General features: G+C 37.9%; 1 protein-coding gene and 1 pseudogene across 1 annotated transcript in view; one reads left to right on the top strand and one right to left on the bottom strand.

The window, feature by feature from the left end:
• DCC (DCC netrin 1 receptor) overlaps positions 1 to 15,336 on the bottom strand; it is a 1,314,656-nt gene that overhangs the window by 166,765 nt on the left and 1,132,555 nt on the right. Inside the window, exon 16 of the mRNA XM_049901020.1 lies at positions 777 to 872. Within this exon, the coding sequence (XP_049756977.1) occupies positions 777 to 872 (96 nt within the window). The remainder of the gene's footprint in view (positions 1 to 776; positions 873 to 15,336) is intronic.
• Positions 5,548 to 6,225, top strand: LOC126085532 (RWD domain-containing protein 1-like; annotated as a pseudogene).

Here is a 15,336-nt window from a genome sequence, read left to right as displayed (position 1 = left end):
AAGAGACTGCTCTCTTGCATTTTGCTTTCAGATTTCAGACAAAAATCTAGGTAGGGGGCTCGTCATGTGGATCTCCAGTGACCCTGAACAGCCCCACAGAGCTGTTAGTTATCTATTTTGGAGTAAGCCCAGATTTGCTAGTAAATAACCTCCATGAATAGCTTGACTTTCACCTTCCTACCCATCCAGTTCTCATTTCCTTGAGCCCTTTTCCTCTCCTGTGCTGCCTATAGGCACAGTATACCTCAAATAAGAATTCCTAGATGTGATGAGCCCTTGAAGCAACCAATCTCTTTAATGCCCAGAGGCTCTGGGCACTGGTGGGGAGAACTTCAGGCCTGCGTGACTCAACCTAGTCCATAGCAGCCTCAGAAGACCAGTTCATCTTTGTTGGCTTAGCTAGAAGGACCCTCTGCAGAAAGTGTCCATTTGAATATTTGGCAGTCTTTGTGTTGGCACCCTCCTCATGCCTACATTCCACTGATGTGAAACAAGCTGCTCAAAAGTGTGAAGAATGATGTCAGGGCACCCAAAATATGAAGTTACCAAGAGAAGGGAGAATAAGAGACCTATATTCTCTCTAAGTCTATGAATTCCTGCTGTTTAATTTTAAAGAAAACCAAAGGAGGGCAGGAGGCTCAGGGCATTACAATATATATATTTGCTTTTCTTCTTCTTTTTGTTTGTTTGATTTTTCATTAGTTTATTTTCTTTTCTCACCATAACTCAAATTCATTTATGACCTTGTCACAAGAGGGTTAAGAACTTTAGCTTACCTGTTATAGAGCGAGTGGTGGCACTTTCATAAAGAGGAACTCCTTCTCCTGCATTGTTAAAAGCTTTCAGGGATATGACGTAATGAGAACTTGACTCTGGAGGGAAAAAAAAAAAAAAAAAACAGAAACAAAATGAACACGTTGATTTATTCAGTGTACTGAAATACTCATGAAAAACATTTTTTCTGAAAACAAATTTAATATCGTCTATTTTTTTTTTTTTATTAAGTAAACTGTTGTTTCAAAAAGTGAGTTGGTTACTAGGGAGAAGGTGGCAGTGGTAGCAGTATAGTTTTTGATCTTCCTGAATCCCCACAAAAAAAAAGAAACTGAATGACTAGATAGAAAACCAAAGGCATATGGACAACACTTACAACAAAACTAGGTGAGGAGGTATGTCTTCAAACCCTAAAATATAAATGGGTGTGGATAAACCATCAACAGCTTTAGGTGCTGCATTTTATCAGCATCTGAGTAAGAGAAATCCCTGGGAGAGATCAAGCCTGAGAACAGGATAGCCCTAAAATAACCAGCAGGTATCTCTGCAAAGTGAAGCAGGCCAGTTTGAGACAGTAAATATAGATACTCCAGACTGACTTGCAAAATCGCCCATCCAGGACCAATTCTACATTAGGAAGAAACTACTGGGAGTGGACTTAAAATTTGAGTAGGACAGAAGCAATAGAAATTACAGGAAGAGAAAGTTCAGATAAAAGGAACTCAGGAAGCAAGTTGCCATAGTTTTTAGTCTAAATCAGGGTTTGAAAAACTTCCTGTGAGGGATCCCGATAGTAAATATTTTAGGCTTTGCAGGCCACATGATCTCTGTCACAACTCTTTACAACTCTTTAAAAAGTAAAAAAAAAAAAAAATTCTTAGCTCGCCCATACAAAAACTCCTGACCTGAGCCAGATTTGACCTATAGACCTTAGTTTGCTGAACATGATCCAATGAAAACAACAGAAGAGGGAACCCTGTGTAGTTAGGAAAGCTACTTGAACTTCTAAGAGCCCAGGAAAACAAATCAAATAAAAATGAGCATCAGAAAATTACTGAGGTTAAATTTCTTACAAAATTATAAGAGAAAGGAAAATAAAGGAATATCATCTCTCAGATTTAAAAAATAGGTCCAAAGTATACAAGAAAAATAGATCAAAACTGCAAGGTACTATTTCAAAATGAGCTAAGCAACATGAAAAAAAATACAAGATATAAGAGATGAGTAATACACAACAGAAATAAATTCAGAAAAAGGTGGTATGACTCAAGAAAGAATTAGATATAAATGATAAAATCATTTTACAAACAAAGACTAAACTAGATGGGCAAATAAATAAAACAAGGAGAATAAAAATATATTTATAAACAAAAATAAATTAAGGAAGAGTGAAAAAAGAATTCCAGGGACATTGAGAATACTAAAATTAGAGAAGGATATACAGATAATAGGAGCACTTGATGAAGAAAACCAAAGAAAGACAACATACAAAAATACCGAATTACACTTTGCTGACTTAACACGTATCGTTAAGGCAAAAAGACCAAAAAAAAAAAAAAAAAGACCTGTAAGGGAGGGAAATTATATTATCAGATTTTTTTTAATTGTCATAAAAATATACATGACATAACATTTGCTAATTTAATGTTTTTCATGGGTACAATTGAGTGGCATCAATTACATCAATCATGCTGTACAAATATCACCAGTACCTGTTGCCAAATTTTCTATCATCATAAACAGAAACTTAATGCTTTCAAAATAGACTCCTTTTTTCTTCGTCCCTCCCACATTTGTCCTCTTCTGAGTGACTTACTTCACTCAACATGTTTTCAAGTTTCGTCCGTGGTATAGTATGTATCAGGACTTCATTTCTCCCTATGGCTGAGTAATATTCCATTGTTTATGACATTTTGTTTATCCATTCATCCATTGATGAACATTTAGGTTGTTTCCACCTTTTGTCTACTGTGAATAGTGTTGCACTGAACATTGATTTACATATGTCTGTTTGTGTCACTGCTTTCCTAGGAGTGGAATTGTTAGTATATGCTAGTTGTATGTTTAAATTTTTGAGGAACTGCCAAACTCTTTTCCACAGTGGCTGTACCATTTTGCATTCTCACCAGCAGTGGACAGGGTTCCAATTTTTCTACATCCTTGCCAACATTTCTCATTTTTCTTTTTTTAAAAATCTTAATCATCCTAGTGTGGGAGAAGTGGTATCTCAGTTTGGTTTTGATTTGTGCTTCCTTAGTAGTAATGATGTTGAACATCTTTTCATGTGCTTATTGGGTCATTGTATCTCTTCTTTGGTGAAATGTCTATTCAAATTCTTTGCCCATTTTTTGATTGGTTTGTTTTTCTGTTGCTAAGTAGTAGGAGTTCTTTATATATTCTGGGTATCAAACCCTGATCCAATACATGGTTCCCCAAATTTTTCTCCCAGTCTATAGGCTATCTCTTCACTTTGTAGTTAAAGTGTTTTGTTAAAGAAGTATTTTTTTTAATTGATTATTATCAGAATTTTAGCAGTAATACTTTATACAGGATGAAATTGGCATAATTAATTTGAGATACTCAGGGTAAGAAAATGTGAGTCAAGAATTTTATAGCCAACAAAAAGTTAAATATAAAAGGCACAGATAAACTGTTATCAACTTGCAAGCAATCAGAGAATATTGTTTCCTTGATTCTTAGAACTACTAGAAAATGAGCTTCAGACATCCAAAATGGCCAGAGAAAACTTCAACCTAATAGCTAGCTGGTGAATAATAAAAATATTGAACTTAGACTAAAAAAAAAAAAAAACTTAGACTAAATGAGGATTAAAAGGGAGGAATTTCATTTGGTAATGGCTACATGTTCTGATATTGTAGATATACTCAATCACACACACACACACACACACAAAAAAAATTAAGGGAGAATGGGGACAGCATATGTAAAAACAATTCCATGTTTCAATAATTACTAAAAAAAACAAAAAAAAATCAAACTCATTGCCATGGAGTTGGTTCCGACTCTTAGTGACCCAATAGGACAGAGTAGAACTGCCCCATAGAGCTTCCAAGGAGCACCCAGTAGATTTGAACTGCTGATCTTTTGGTTAGCAGTTGGAGCTCTTAACCACTATGCCACCAGTGTTTCCATATTATTAGTGATGGTCATATCATTATCGTTATTCTGAGACTATTATAATATGGGATAAAGCAATGAGTAATCGTGAGAAATTCTAATTCTATCATCTACTATGTCCTTGAGAACCAAATTCTTTGTGAGGAGTAAGAAGGCACATATATAATATGGGACTTTAATTCAACATAGTGTTCCCAGAATTGAATTGGAAAAATCAGTACATACTCAAGGTATTTTATTTCTGTCCTAGTTCTGTCCATGGGAAAGACCTACGAACACTGACTCAGTAGCAATGAGCATCCTAGCATTCACATTTTACTAAAAGACTTCTTGGAAAAATGGTTGATTCCTGTTCTCAGGTAGGAAACATGTCAAATGAGCCTGAATCATCTTGAGAAACCAGATGGAAACGAAGCAATGAAAGACTCATAGAGTCATATTAAATGGATTCAAGAGTCAATTTGAAGAGGCTCCCACTGGCCAAAGATAAGGACAATCTGAGCTTCAATGAAGATGAGATTTTCAATTTATTGAAACCCATCAAGTATATATAAATCCATTAATTCATAAGGATATTTTAAAGGATAAAAATAAACAGTTTCTTCTGAGGTTGACAGAGAACCAAATTATTAACTTGAACACTGGATAAAGAACTGAGCATATTTCTATCTGTCCTAAATAAACTCTTCCACTGTGTAACTGAACAGTATATGAGGGGAAACATCTCCTTATAACATTATTTTGGCTAACAAATAAAAACCAAGGGATAGAATTAAAATATCACTATTTTGCAACCCCAGTGAGTGAATGGATCTAGGCATTAAGCTGTAATGACTATTAAGATAAAATTAAGACAGACAACCAAACTTCATGCTCCTCTTGATGAAAGAGTATACTACACCCTAGAATCTTGACAAAGGGATCAAATCAACTTAGTCTTATCTAGCCTCCGGATCCAAATGCCAGTGCATAGGAAATAGATTAAAAAAAAAAAAAATGTTGAACTCCACATGAGAATGCAATTAGCAAGATCCAGACTTAGCAACTCTATAGGTCAAATGGTCTGTGTTCTTCAACAGGTGAATAGTAAATCAAAGAAGGGGATGGAGAAGAGAAAAACAAATGAAATAGTAGGGAAAATAAAACTAGCAGAGACTTAAAGGATGTATCTTTTTTTTTTTTTGATGGGTAAAGCTAGTATTTAGAAATGAAACACTCCAGTGGTAAAGCCAATAAATACCTGTGAGTGATGACAATAAAGTTTGTAATTACAGCTATACTTGGGGATGGGTGGGAGTGGGCTGTGGTGGGATGGTGCACAAGGAGAGAATGACAAGGTAGCTACAAAGTTCTATTTCTTAAGTTATATCATGCATACAAGGGTATTCACTACATGATAATTCACTAAGCTATGTATTTGTTGTATCTATTTTTCTGGATCTGAGTATTATTTTATAATAAAAGGCTTTAAAAACTAGTGAGTTTAAGCCCGGCTTTGGGCCCTGGGGCTCCCAGCTGGGGACTCTCTGAGCTACTTTGGTCTCTGCCAGCTCTTCCCATGGTTCTGGCTACAGCAGTTATTACACTGCACCACCTTGGCTTCCGGGAAACCTACCAGCAGTGGCAATGGCCTTGATGACAGATTATAGAGATGAGCAGCTCAACAAGTTGGAGTCTCTAGAATCTGATTTTTTCACGGTGTTATCAGAAAATTCACCCAGGTTTGCCATTACTGTGACACCTGAAGCTGGGAAAAATGATGAAACTGCCCAGATTACACTCAAGTTTAGGTACAATGAAAAATAACCAGATGAAGCTCCCCTTTATGAAATATTCTCCCAAGAAAATCTAGCAGATAATGAGATCTCAGGTGATTCAAAAGTTTTAGCATTACAGGCAGAAGGAAACCTTGGTCTGGTAATAAGCTTTACTTTAGTGTCAGCTGTGCAAGAAAAATTAAATGAAATAATAGAGTAAATAGAACAGAGGAAGAAAAGAAAAAAGTGGAAGCTGAAAAGCAATTATTTTGTTGACACTCTTCTTAAAATTGAGAAATTTTTTTTAAGTTGAAAGGCCAAGTTTGAAGAAGAACTTCTGTAAATTGAAAAGAAACGAATGAAAGAAGAACAAGCTATAGCTATTGGAAAGAGATCACAATCTTGACACAAGTGAGATCTAATTCTTGGAGGATGCTGAAACAACATGGAGGTAGATGAGCCTTTCTTGCAGAGACTGGATGACTTGGACCTGGAGGATGACAAGGAGGGTCCAGACCACAACCCTGTTGACCCACAGGATGACTCGACTGACTAATGGACTGTCCCCACCTGCAGGGAGGCTTGACGGCCACAGCAGCTGTGACTGCGCTGAGAGCATTTGGATTTTCCTTTCTTTTACTCTAAGAAAAAATACATTTCGGGAGAACAGTCTTCTGATAACTTTCATCACTGAATTTAATAAACTGACCTTAAAATTTCAAATAAAAGAAGAGAGCTTATCTCTGACAGAGTGTTCTGTGAAAACTGATTTGATGAATTTTTTGTTACCAAATCTCTACATGATCTAAATACTGATTTTAAAGATATTGATGTTCAAACTACAATGACTCAAGAGCCACAAAAGAGCAAGAAGAATAGAATAAGATTATAGATAATGTCATCAGTAGCTTCTTTTCAGTGAATTGTTTGCTCCCAGAAGGGGATATTTCTTGTTTAAATTTATGTTATCAAAACCAGTTTACTAATGAGGAAGCAATCAATTAGCAAATGTTAAGTGTTCTTGTTGATTTAAAAATACTTGTAAAAGGTGTTTTCAGGTTACTAACATAATTCTGATCAGAGAAAATGATGAAAACTACATAAAATTAAGCGCTAAAGTGTGTGATACAGCTTAGAAGTGTCCTGTGAGTAGAGGCCTGAGAAAGTAGCGAGGGATTGGATCATCCAGGAAGACTTTTCGCAGAGGGGACCTTGAACTAGGACTTGAGAGTTAGGTAGGATTTGAGGTAGAAGGATGATAGAAAGTAGAGAACATCTCAAGGAAGGAGTTGGGAAATGGCAAAAATACAATTAGTAGGCCAGCAAAAGACTTTTCTACTAGGAAAAATATACTTTATAGTTACCAGACTGGAGGTTAAGTCTGAATTCAAAGATATGATTCATCTACCAAACCATAATGTGAACATTTGCATTAGGGTTGAACCAAATGAAATTACCTTTTTTTGTGGGCCAAATGCCATTTGAGTTGAATCTAATTCATCTATATATTTGTATTTATCTATGTATGGTGTTGCAGTGGTTTAGAGTTGGATTGCCAACCTAAAGGTCAGCAGATCAAATCCACTAGCCGCTCCTTGGAAACCCCATGGGACAGTTCTATTCCATCCTAATCAACTCTAGAGCTGTGGGTTTGGTTTTGGTTTTTATGTATCTTTTTATCAAGGGAGCAAGAGAGAGATCAGGGGATCCAAACTCAAAAGTTTATAAGGGTTAGTTTTTTTGTTTTTAAAACTAACAAAGACAGAAAAAGACTGAGAGCAAGAGAGAGAGAGAAAGCCACAGTGTTTGAGAGACAGTAGGACAGAGAAGATCTTAGAAAGTATATAGATCATCTAAGGAGCAGAGTAACTATTCAGCTCCAAGATAATGTTAGCATATGAAGGCAGCCTCAGTATTGTCAGATATTCTGGAAATCCAGATTTTTATGTGAAATCACCAAATTTTCAAATGTTGGCAAATAATTTAAATAGAATGAACTTGTGCTGGCAAAGAAAAATATATCTCTGAACTGAATCCAGGCCCATGGCCAGTAGTATATAAATTGGAATAGATTCATATACGCACAAATACATGCAGACATATATGTGTGTGTATGTATTTCTTTCTTCCCATGGATAAAAAGATAATGAACTCTGGACTTTTATACTCAAAAATGTCAATAGTTACACCAATAACAAAGTAGAAACTTCAAATTTTGTGGTGAAGAGGGTGAGAATAAAATAATAAAGCACGTGTTCAATTATGAAAGAAGATTGAGTGTGATTGTTTTATATTCACATCTCTAATTTAGATTAAGGAGCCCTGGTGGCTGCTAACAAAAGGCTAGTGGTTTGAACCCACCCAGTGGTCCACAGGAGAGAAAACCTGTAGATCTCCTCCTGTAAAGATTACAGCCTAGGAAACCCTATGGGGCAGTTCTACTCTGTCACTCGGGGTCACCAGGAATCGAAATTAACTTGATGGCAACTAGCAACTAACAACAACATATTTAGGTAAGAATTCTGAGTCAAGGATGTCCTACGTGATAGGAAGCTTTTGACTTCTTACTTAGGGTTAACAGCAGAAGTTTACAGGTTGTCAGTATGGTCCATGAGCCACTAAATTCAAGCCTTCACCTCCGGGTCTCTACCTCCCACCTGTCCACTTTACCTCCTTAGACAATACACTCAGAAAAAACTTCTGTAAAATCACTGTATCGTTGTCTAGCAATTTTTGGGAGTGCATATTATTTCTCATTTTAAAAAGAGAAGGAAAACCACCTTAACTAGTTCATTCTTATTTTACTGGTTGAGTATTTGCCTCAATCTAAATTACAAATATATATGCCCCTCATTTAGTTTCTATCTGGCTTGTGAGCAGTATTCGTCATTCCTTAATCTCTCCTTCACTGTAAATGCGAGTTAATTGTCATTTCAATGCTGAACTGTGCTAATATTGAACACCCTTCAGGTCTCTAGTCACCAGAATAATGTTAGCTTCTTTCACTTGATTTTTAGCCATGGTACAGGATATGCTAGCAAACACCTTGGAGTTTTTATAATCTACTAGCTGTTGGGCTACTGAATTACACTAATCATTAAATGCCATAGCTATGATGTATACATTTGAGGGAGCCAAACCAAAATCCAGTGCCTTTGAGTCGATTCTGACTCACAGAGACCCTACAGGACAGAGTAGAACTTCCCCATAGAGTTTCCAAGGAGCGCCTGGTGGATTCGAACTGCAGACCCTTTGGTTAGCAGCCATAACACTTAACCACTACGCCACATTTCAGGGAGACTAACCTTAAATTTAAAAAAGAAGTGGCAACAGCTAAGACCTGGGAAAGGTAAAAAGATTTGCAATAGAGTTGTACCTGGTATAAGAATGTTGCACAGAGCTAAGAGAAGTCTTGAAGATCTTTTGGTCCAGTATTATCCTATGCTCAATTAGCAATCTGAGGCTCAGAACAGCTCACTGACTTTTCCAAAGCAACACAGAGCTACCAAGACAAAACCAAACCCATTGTCATTGAGTTGATTCTGACTTACGCTGACCCTATATAAAGGAGTAGAACAGCCCCACAAGGTTTCCAAGGAGCGGCTGGTGGATTTGAACTGGCAACCTTTTGGTTAGTACCTGAGCACTTAACCACTGCACTACCAGGGCTCCAGACACAGAACTACCTGGGTAATAAGGACGGCTGGGACAACCCCACAGTTCCTCTGCCTTTCCTTTTCAAGGAGCTTTCTTTTGTGTTCCTCACACAATGTTTGTTAAAATCCTTTGGACTCTCTCTGGTCTCTGTAGCATGCTTTTATCAAAAATTTGGACTTACTGGAGAAGCAATAGGATCTTTTTTGTCCCCATAAAGCTTTGATCCAATACTGAATATTCCTGAACAGCACAATAAAAATATTACCCAGTTATTGGTTAACCAGTGGACAAAAGGCTATATTTCTTTGATCCCCTTTTATATTGTGATAGAAACATCAGTTCTACGTGTGTATGGAGGAGAAAGGATGCTCTAAGAATGAATGGGGCACAAAGAAAGGAGAATGAAGGTTTTCTTCCCATGCATACGAAGAGTGTCATTTACTAGCATACCACAGGAGGGCAATGTGGAGCTATTTTCCTGCACATGCTCAGAGCTCTTAAACTTTAAAACGAGGAAATCACAAAAGAGCTGCCCAGAATTGCTCCCTTTGCTATGAGTCAGAATGAACTGGAGGGCAGTGGGTTTTACAGAAGCATTGCTCTATGGAAGCAATGAATAAGGAAGACCAAAGAAGAACTGATGCATTTGAATATATTGAAGAATATAATGCAAAGTGTATTGAATATACCATGGACTGCCAGAATAACTAACAAGTCTGTTTTGGGAGAAGTACAGCCAGAGTGCTCCTTGGAAGCGAGGAGACGAGACTTTGTCATACATACTTTGGACATGTTATCAGGAGGGACCAGTCCCTGGAGAAGGACATCCTGCTCAGGAAAGTAGAGGGTCGGTGAAAAAGAGGAAGACACTCAATGAGATAGACTGGCACAATGTCTGCAACGAGAAGCTCAAGCATAGCAGCGACTATGGGGATTGCACCGGACTGGGCATTATTTCATTCTGTTGTATGTAGGGTCTCTGTCAGTTGGAACCAACTCGATGGCACCTAACAACAATAACCTAACAACAATGGCAATGATTGTGAGGATGGTGCAGGACTGGGCACGTGGCGTAATGGTTAAGAGCTATGGCTTTTAACCAAAAGGTCAGCAATTTGAATCCACCAGGTGCTCCTTGGAAACTCTATGGGGCAGTTCTACTCTCTCCGGTAGGGTGGCTATGAGTTGCAATGGACTCAAGGGCAATGTTTTTTTTTTTTTTCTTTTATACACAGGGTGGCCATGAGTCAGAACTGACTCAAGGGCACCTAACAACAACATAGAAGCATCACATGAGTTAAGCACATTTAATATTATCATAATGAATTCAAAATGAATTAATCATTATGTTCATACCTCATTGCTCAGGAAAACACTTAATGACAATTATGACAGTAAATCTTATTTTTTGTATTTGCTGAAATACTGTGGCTATATAGGCTTGAAGATTTACCAGTTGCTTCTGAAAAGCAAAGTGCAGTGGTATTTTCTCATTTGAATTCCCTATGATGGAACCATGCTGAAACAATTTGGATTTTGGTGGGTATTCTTGGGAATTATTTTTAATTATGAAAATTCAGAGTGAGTCCTCAGATGTCAAATTATTGACCAGATTTCCATTACTGTTTGGCTAACCTTTCTTGTAGAATACACCAGTTTGGGATAGAACAGGCTGAGGAAATACTTAATAATTCTTTGCACATCCAAAGCAGATGGCGCCTGGCCAGTATCTTCTCCGTGGCCAGGAAAAAGGGACTAGAAGCACATGTATTGATTGTAGGGGTTATAAAAGACAAGAGATAGGTACTGGGGAGAAGGCAGGGTCCTCCTGCCCAGAGATTTTGTAGGCGAGAAACCCATTTTTCTCAGAGCTTTTGTTGCAGCTTGCCTGAAGGTAGGAGATGCTGTGAGCGCTCTGGAGCTGAGGGAATGAGTCATGTGACCCACAGACAGCTCCTCAGGGGCTACATCAAGATGCTGTATTTGGTAACAAAAGCCAGTGGGAAGAACATCATTATTTTTAATTAATATTTTGTGGGAATTAAATGCCAATGACACGTGCCAGATTGACAGCCCACCGTCCCTTATTCATTATAGATTATGTTCTTCACACTGTGGTCCCGTCCATGCCAAGTGCTGGTCTGAGCCCAGGATCCATGTCCCTGCATCTTTTGCCCTCTCTGTTAGCACTGCCAACTAGTCAATTAGAGAAAATTAGAGTGGTAGCTGTTTTCCTAATGCAGACACCTGCTTGTTGCTGTGAACCTGGCTACCACATGCATAGAGAACAGGCCACTGGATCACTGTCAGACGGTAAATATTACTGGACACCTTTGTCCTCATTGGACATGAACTGTTTAATTAAGTATAATGGGTGGAGAACAGATACAGCTGATTGCATTGATCTTTTAAAGGATGAGCAATTCATATTCCAGAAAGATGCAATTTATATAATATATTCAATTCTACTTCATTACATAGATTCCTTTGCAAATTTCATTAATAGCTAATCTAACTAAAATCTAACTAGCACCCTTATAAAGAGTTTTTTTTTTTTCCCCCTCTAGGAACATTGTCCAAAGAATAGCCAGATTATAACTTAATTTGTCATAAATTAGGTTTGCAGGCATCAGATATTTACCTAGTCAGCGTGAGGAACTATTTGAGTCCAGAGAAAAAAATCAAGGTATTATTACCATTTTTTTAAAATCTGCTAGTATCCATCATGAGGACGGATGTAGGGTTAAAATAAAATTTTAAAACAAATGTTTCAGTATTTGGTACGTAAACCAAACCAAACCAAACCCAGTGCTGTTGAGTTGATTCTGACTCATAGCAACCCTATAGGACAGAGTAGAACTGCCCCATAGAGTTTCCAAGGAGCGCCTGGCGGATTCGAACTGCCAACCCTTTGGTTAGCAGCCGTAGCACTTAACCACTACACCGCCAGGGTTTCCTCGTTTGGTAAGTAGAAGGTGTTTAATAAATATTTGTTTGATTGATATATGTTGAGACACAGAAGGATTAAATTATCCAGTGAAAGTCAAATAGCAAAAGTCCTTATTCAATATGAACATTGAACTCAGAAATTCTTGACTCTATATTGCATATTCCCATACCTCTAGTTCATATAAAATGAACCCCAAGAGACTGAGCAACATATCCCTCCCTCACTTGCATATTCGTATTCAATTCTTCTTCATCTGCTCATTTGTTCATTCACTCCTCATTTCTCACTGAGCATCTACCGTGTGAAAGGTGTGGCTATAAGTTTCCTAGGATATATAAGGACTAATAAAACCTTATTTGTCCTTGTGAATCTTCTAATGAATAAGCTGTGTTGGGAGTAAAATAAATGAATAAATGAATGGAAGCGCAACGCTCTAGAATCAGGGCGGTTTTGTGGAGAAGATGGCATTTGTGCTGAATCTTTTGATGAGTAGAGATTGAGGAAAAGGAGTGGACTAGGCAAATGGAAGTGAACAACTCATAATGGTTGTAGTATCATGCATGTTAGGATTGAAATTTCATGATGACAACAACAACTACTACTATTTCCTCTATTTCTAGTAGTTACAATTGTTGAATGCCTAGCTAAGACCTTTGTTAACCATCTCAAAAACCAAATCAAACCCATCGCTGTTGAGTTGATTCCGAATCATGGCAAACCTATAGGACAGAGTAGAAGTGCTCCATAGGGTTTCCAAGGAGCGGCTGGTAGATTCGAAATGCCAACTTGGTAAGCGGCCAAGCTCTTAACCATGCGCCACCAGGACTACAACCACCCTTGTCTTATTTAATACTTACGTTAACCACTAAATAAAATAAGGGACAGGAGGTACTCAACAAGTATTTGTTGACTGAATGATTATTCCTTTTATAGGTAAGTGGCACAACACCTAACTCCAAAGTGTGGCTTCTTATCTTCTGTACTACTGGTATTTCATTCAATAAGAGATGGTGAGCTGAGAAACATTTTAAGCAACTTTAGAGCTGTGCTTTCATGAAATTAGATTGAACTATGTAGTCCAGGGCTTAAGCATAACAACAATTTTGAGGATGGTGCAGGATTGGGTAGTGTTTTGTTCTGTCGTACATAGGGTCACTATGAGTGGGAACCAACTCGATGGCACCTAACAACAACAACAGCATAGTCCAGGAAAGATGAAAAAGATTTCAAAAGTGGATAAACTTAAGAGACTATTGAAATTGTCGAGGCAAAGACTGCAAGGGCCTGAATGGAGTTGACACAGTAAGAATGAAGAACAAAAGACGGGTGTGAGCAACATAATTTGCTGGTATATTTGGAAAGATAATATAGAGAAGAAAAAATCAAGAAAGAATTCTAGACTTTGAATCTGGCAGAGGTGTGAAATTGTTGCTAAGGCCAGGAAGCCAAGGGGAAAGAGAAAAAAATTTCTGCTTCTGTCATGTTTGGTATAGGGAGGAAAGGGCATCACAGATAAAAATGACTGCCTTCCCTTTGCTCTGATCTTGGTGAAAGAATTGTATGTAATTAGCCTATGGTATGGTGGACTCTTCCTTTGAGGTTTGAAAAAGCAGGACATTTGCTCCAGAGGCTCTTCTAAATGATTCCTTGCCCCGTCCCCCCTTTTCTTCCCCTCTAATGAATTAACTAGTCGTTTGGGGATTATTTGGACTGAAAATAATCTGCTTAGAGTTTTGGGGTCTACCTTGGTGAGTATACCAGATTTATCTGGCATCTTCCTTCATTTGATTCTAAAATAAATTTTTGTCAATGATCTCAACAATGTAACAGGGTAGATAGGCAGGCGTAATCATTTCCATTTTAGAAATGGAGAGACTGAGGCCTGGTCTTAATTGTCTCAGGCAGAGAAGACACCGGGAGGAGCTGAGTGTCCTGTAGTTCTGAGGTGTGCTCCTCCGTGGTGCTACAAGGTCTGGGTTTTCCTCTGGTTCATTCTGCAGAGCAGTCTTTATGTTAGAGCAGAACAAACATTCTTTGCTGGCTTCAACCAGTGCGGTATGCTTTGGCAGGGAGCCTGCTGAGTTGGAGAAGTGACTGAGTAAATGCGTAGATCACGAAGCACTGCAACAGCTTACAAATGGGGCACTTAATGAAATGATTTCCCAGCAAAGCTTTACATCAGGAAATTAACCAGCGACAATACAACCAAACACTCAGGTTTTCCTCTTTTTGTTCACATTTCTTGAAGAAAAAACAGTTAAATAGAAGAAATAGAAGACAAGGTGGAAATATTGTATGACCAACTATGGGCTCCAAAAGAAACACAACTACTGCTAATTAAATTAACTTGTGCAAACAAATTGTTACTTTGACATTAAAAAAAAAAAAAAAGTCTTACTCTCTAGAATCAAGACCAAACATTAACTAAAATTAAATGTGCTTTGGTCAGGAACTGAAGGGGAAAGAATGTCTTTCCCTTTTACAGTTGTTTGTCATCAATTGCTCAGCACCTACTTCCTTTCTCCTTTTCCTTTACTTCCTTGTCTCATTTTCTTCCTTGCTTTCCTCACTCATTCTTTTAGGTTTCTGGGACAGGGGAAGAGAACAAGGAAATAGAATGGCATAGAAAAAGAGAAGATGATGAAAAGAGAACATATGATAAGGATATGACTACAGAACGGCTGAGGGGGCAATAAAGAAGAGGTCAAATGTTGGTACAAACGACTAGAGTCCTGGTTCACCGAGAACTGGCTATGCACCAGGCAACAACCTTGACATGCCTTATTGCACTTATCTTCACAATAACCCTAAGAGGTAGATGCTTTGATTTTTCCCATTCCAGAGATGAGAGAACACAAGCTTAGTGATGGTCCTGTCGATGTTTTTAGGTGCCTTCAAGTCAATTCTGACTAATAGCGACCCTGTAGGATAAAGAAGAGCTGCCCCATATGGTTTCCTAGGCTGTAATGTTTATTGGAGCAGATTGCCAGGTCTTTTCTCCTTTGAAGCCGATGTTAGGTTCAAACCTTTATCTTTGGATTAGCAGCCAAGTGTTTAACC

This window comes from Elephas maximus, chromosome 11 (genome assembly GCF_024166365.1).
Source record: "Elephas maximus indicus isolate mEleMax1 chromosome 11, mEleMax1 primary haplotype, whole genome shotgun sequence".
NCBI lineage: Eukaryota > Metazoa > Chordata > Mammalia > Proboscidea > Elephantidae > Elephas > Elephas maximus.
This window is presented reverse-complemented; position numbering and strand designations above follow the sequence as displayed.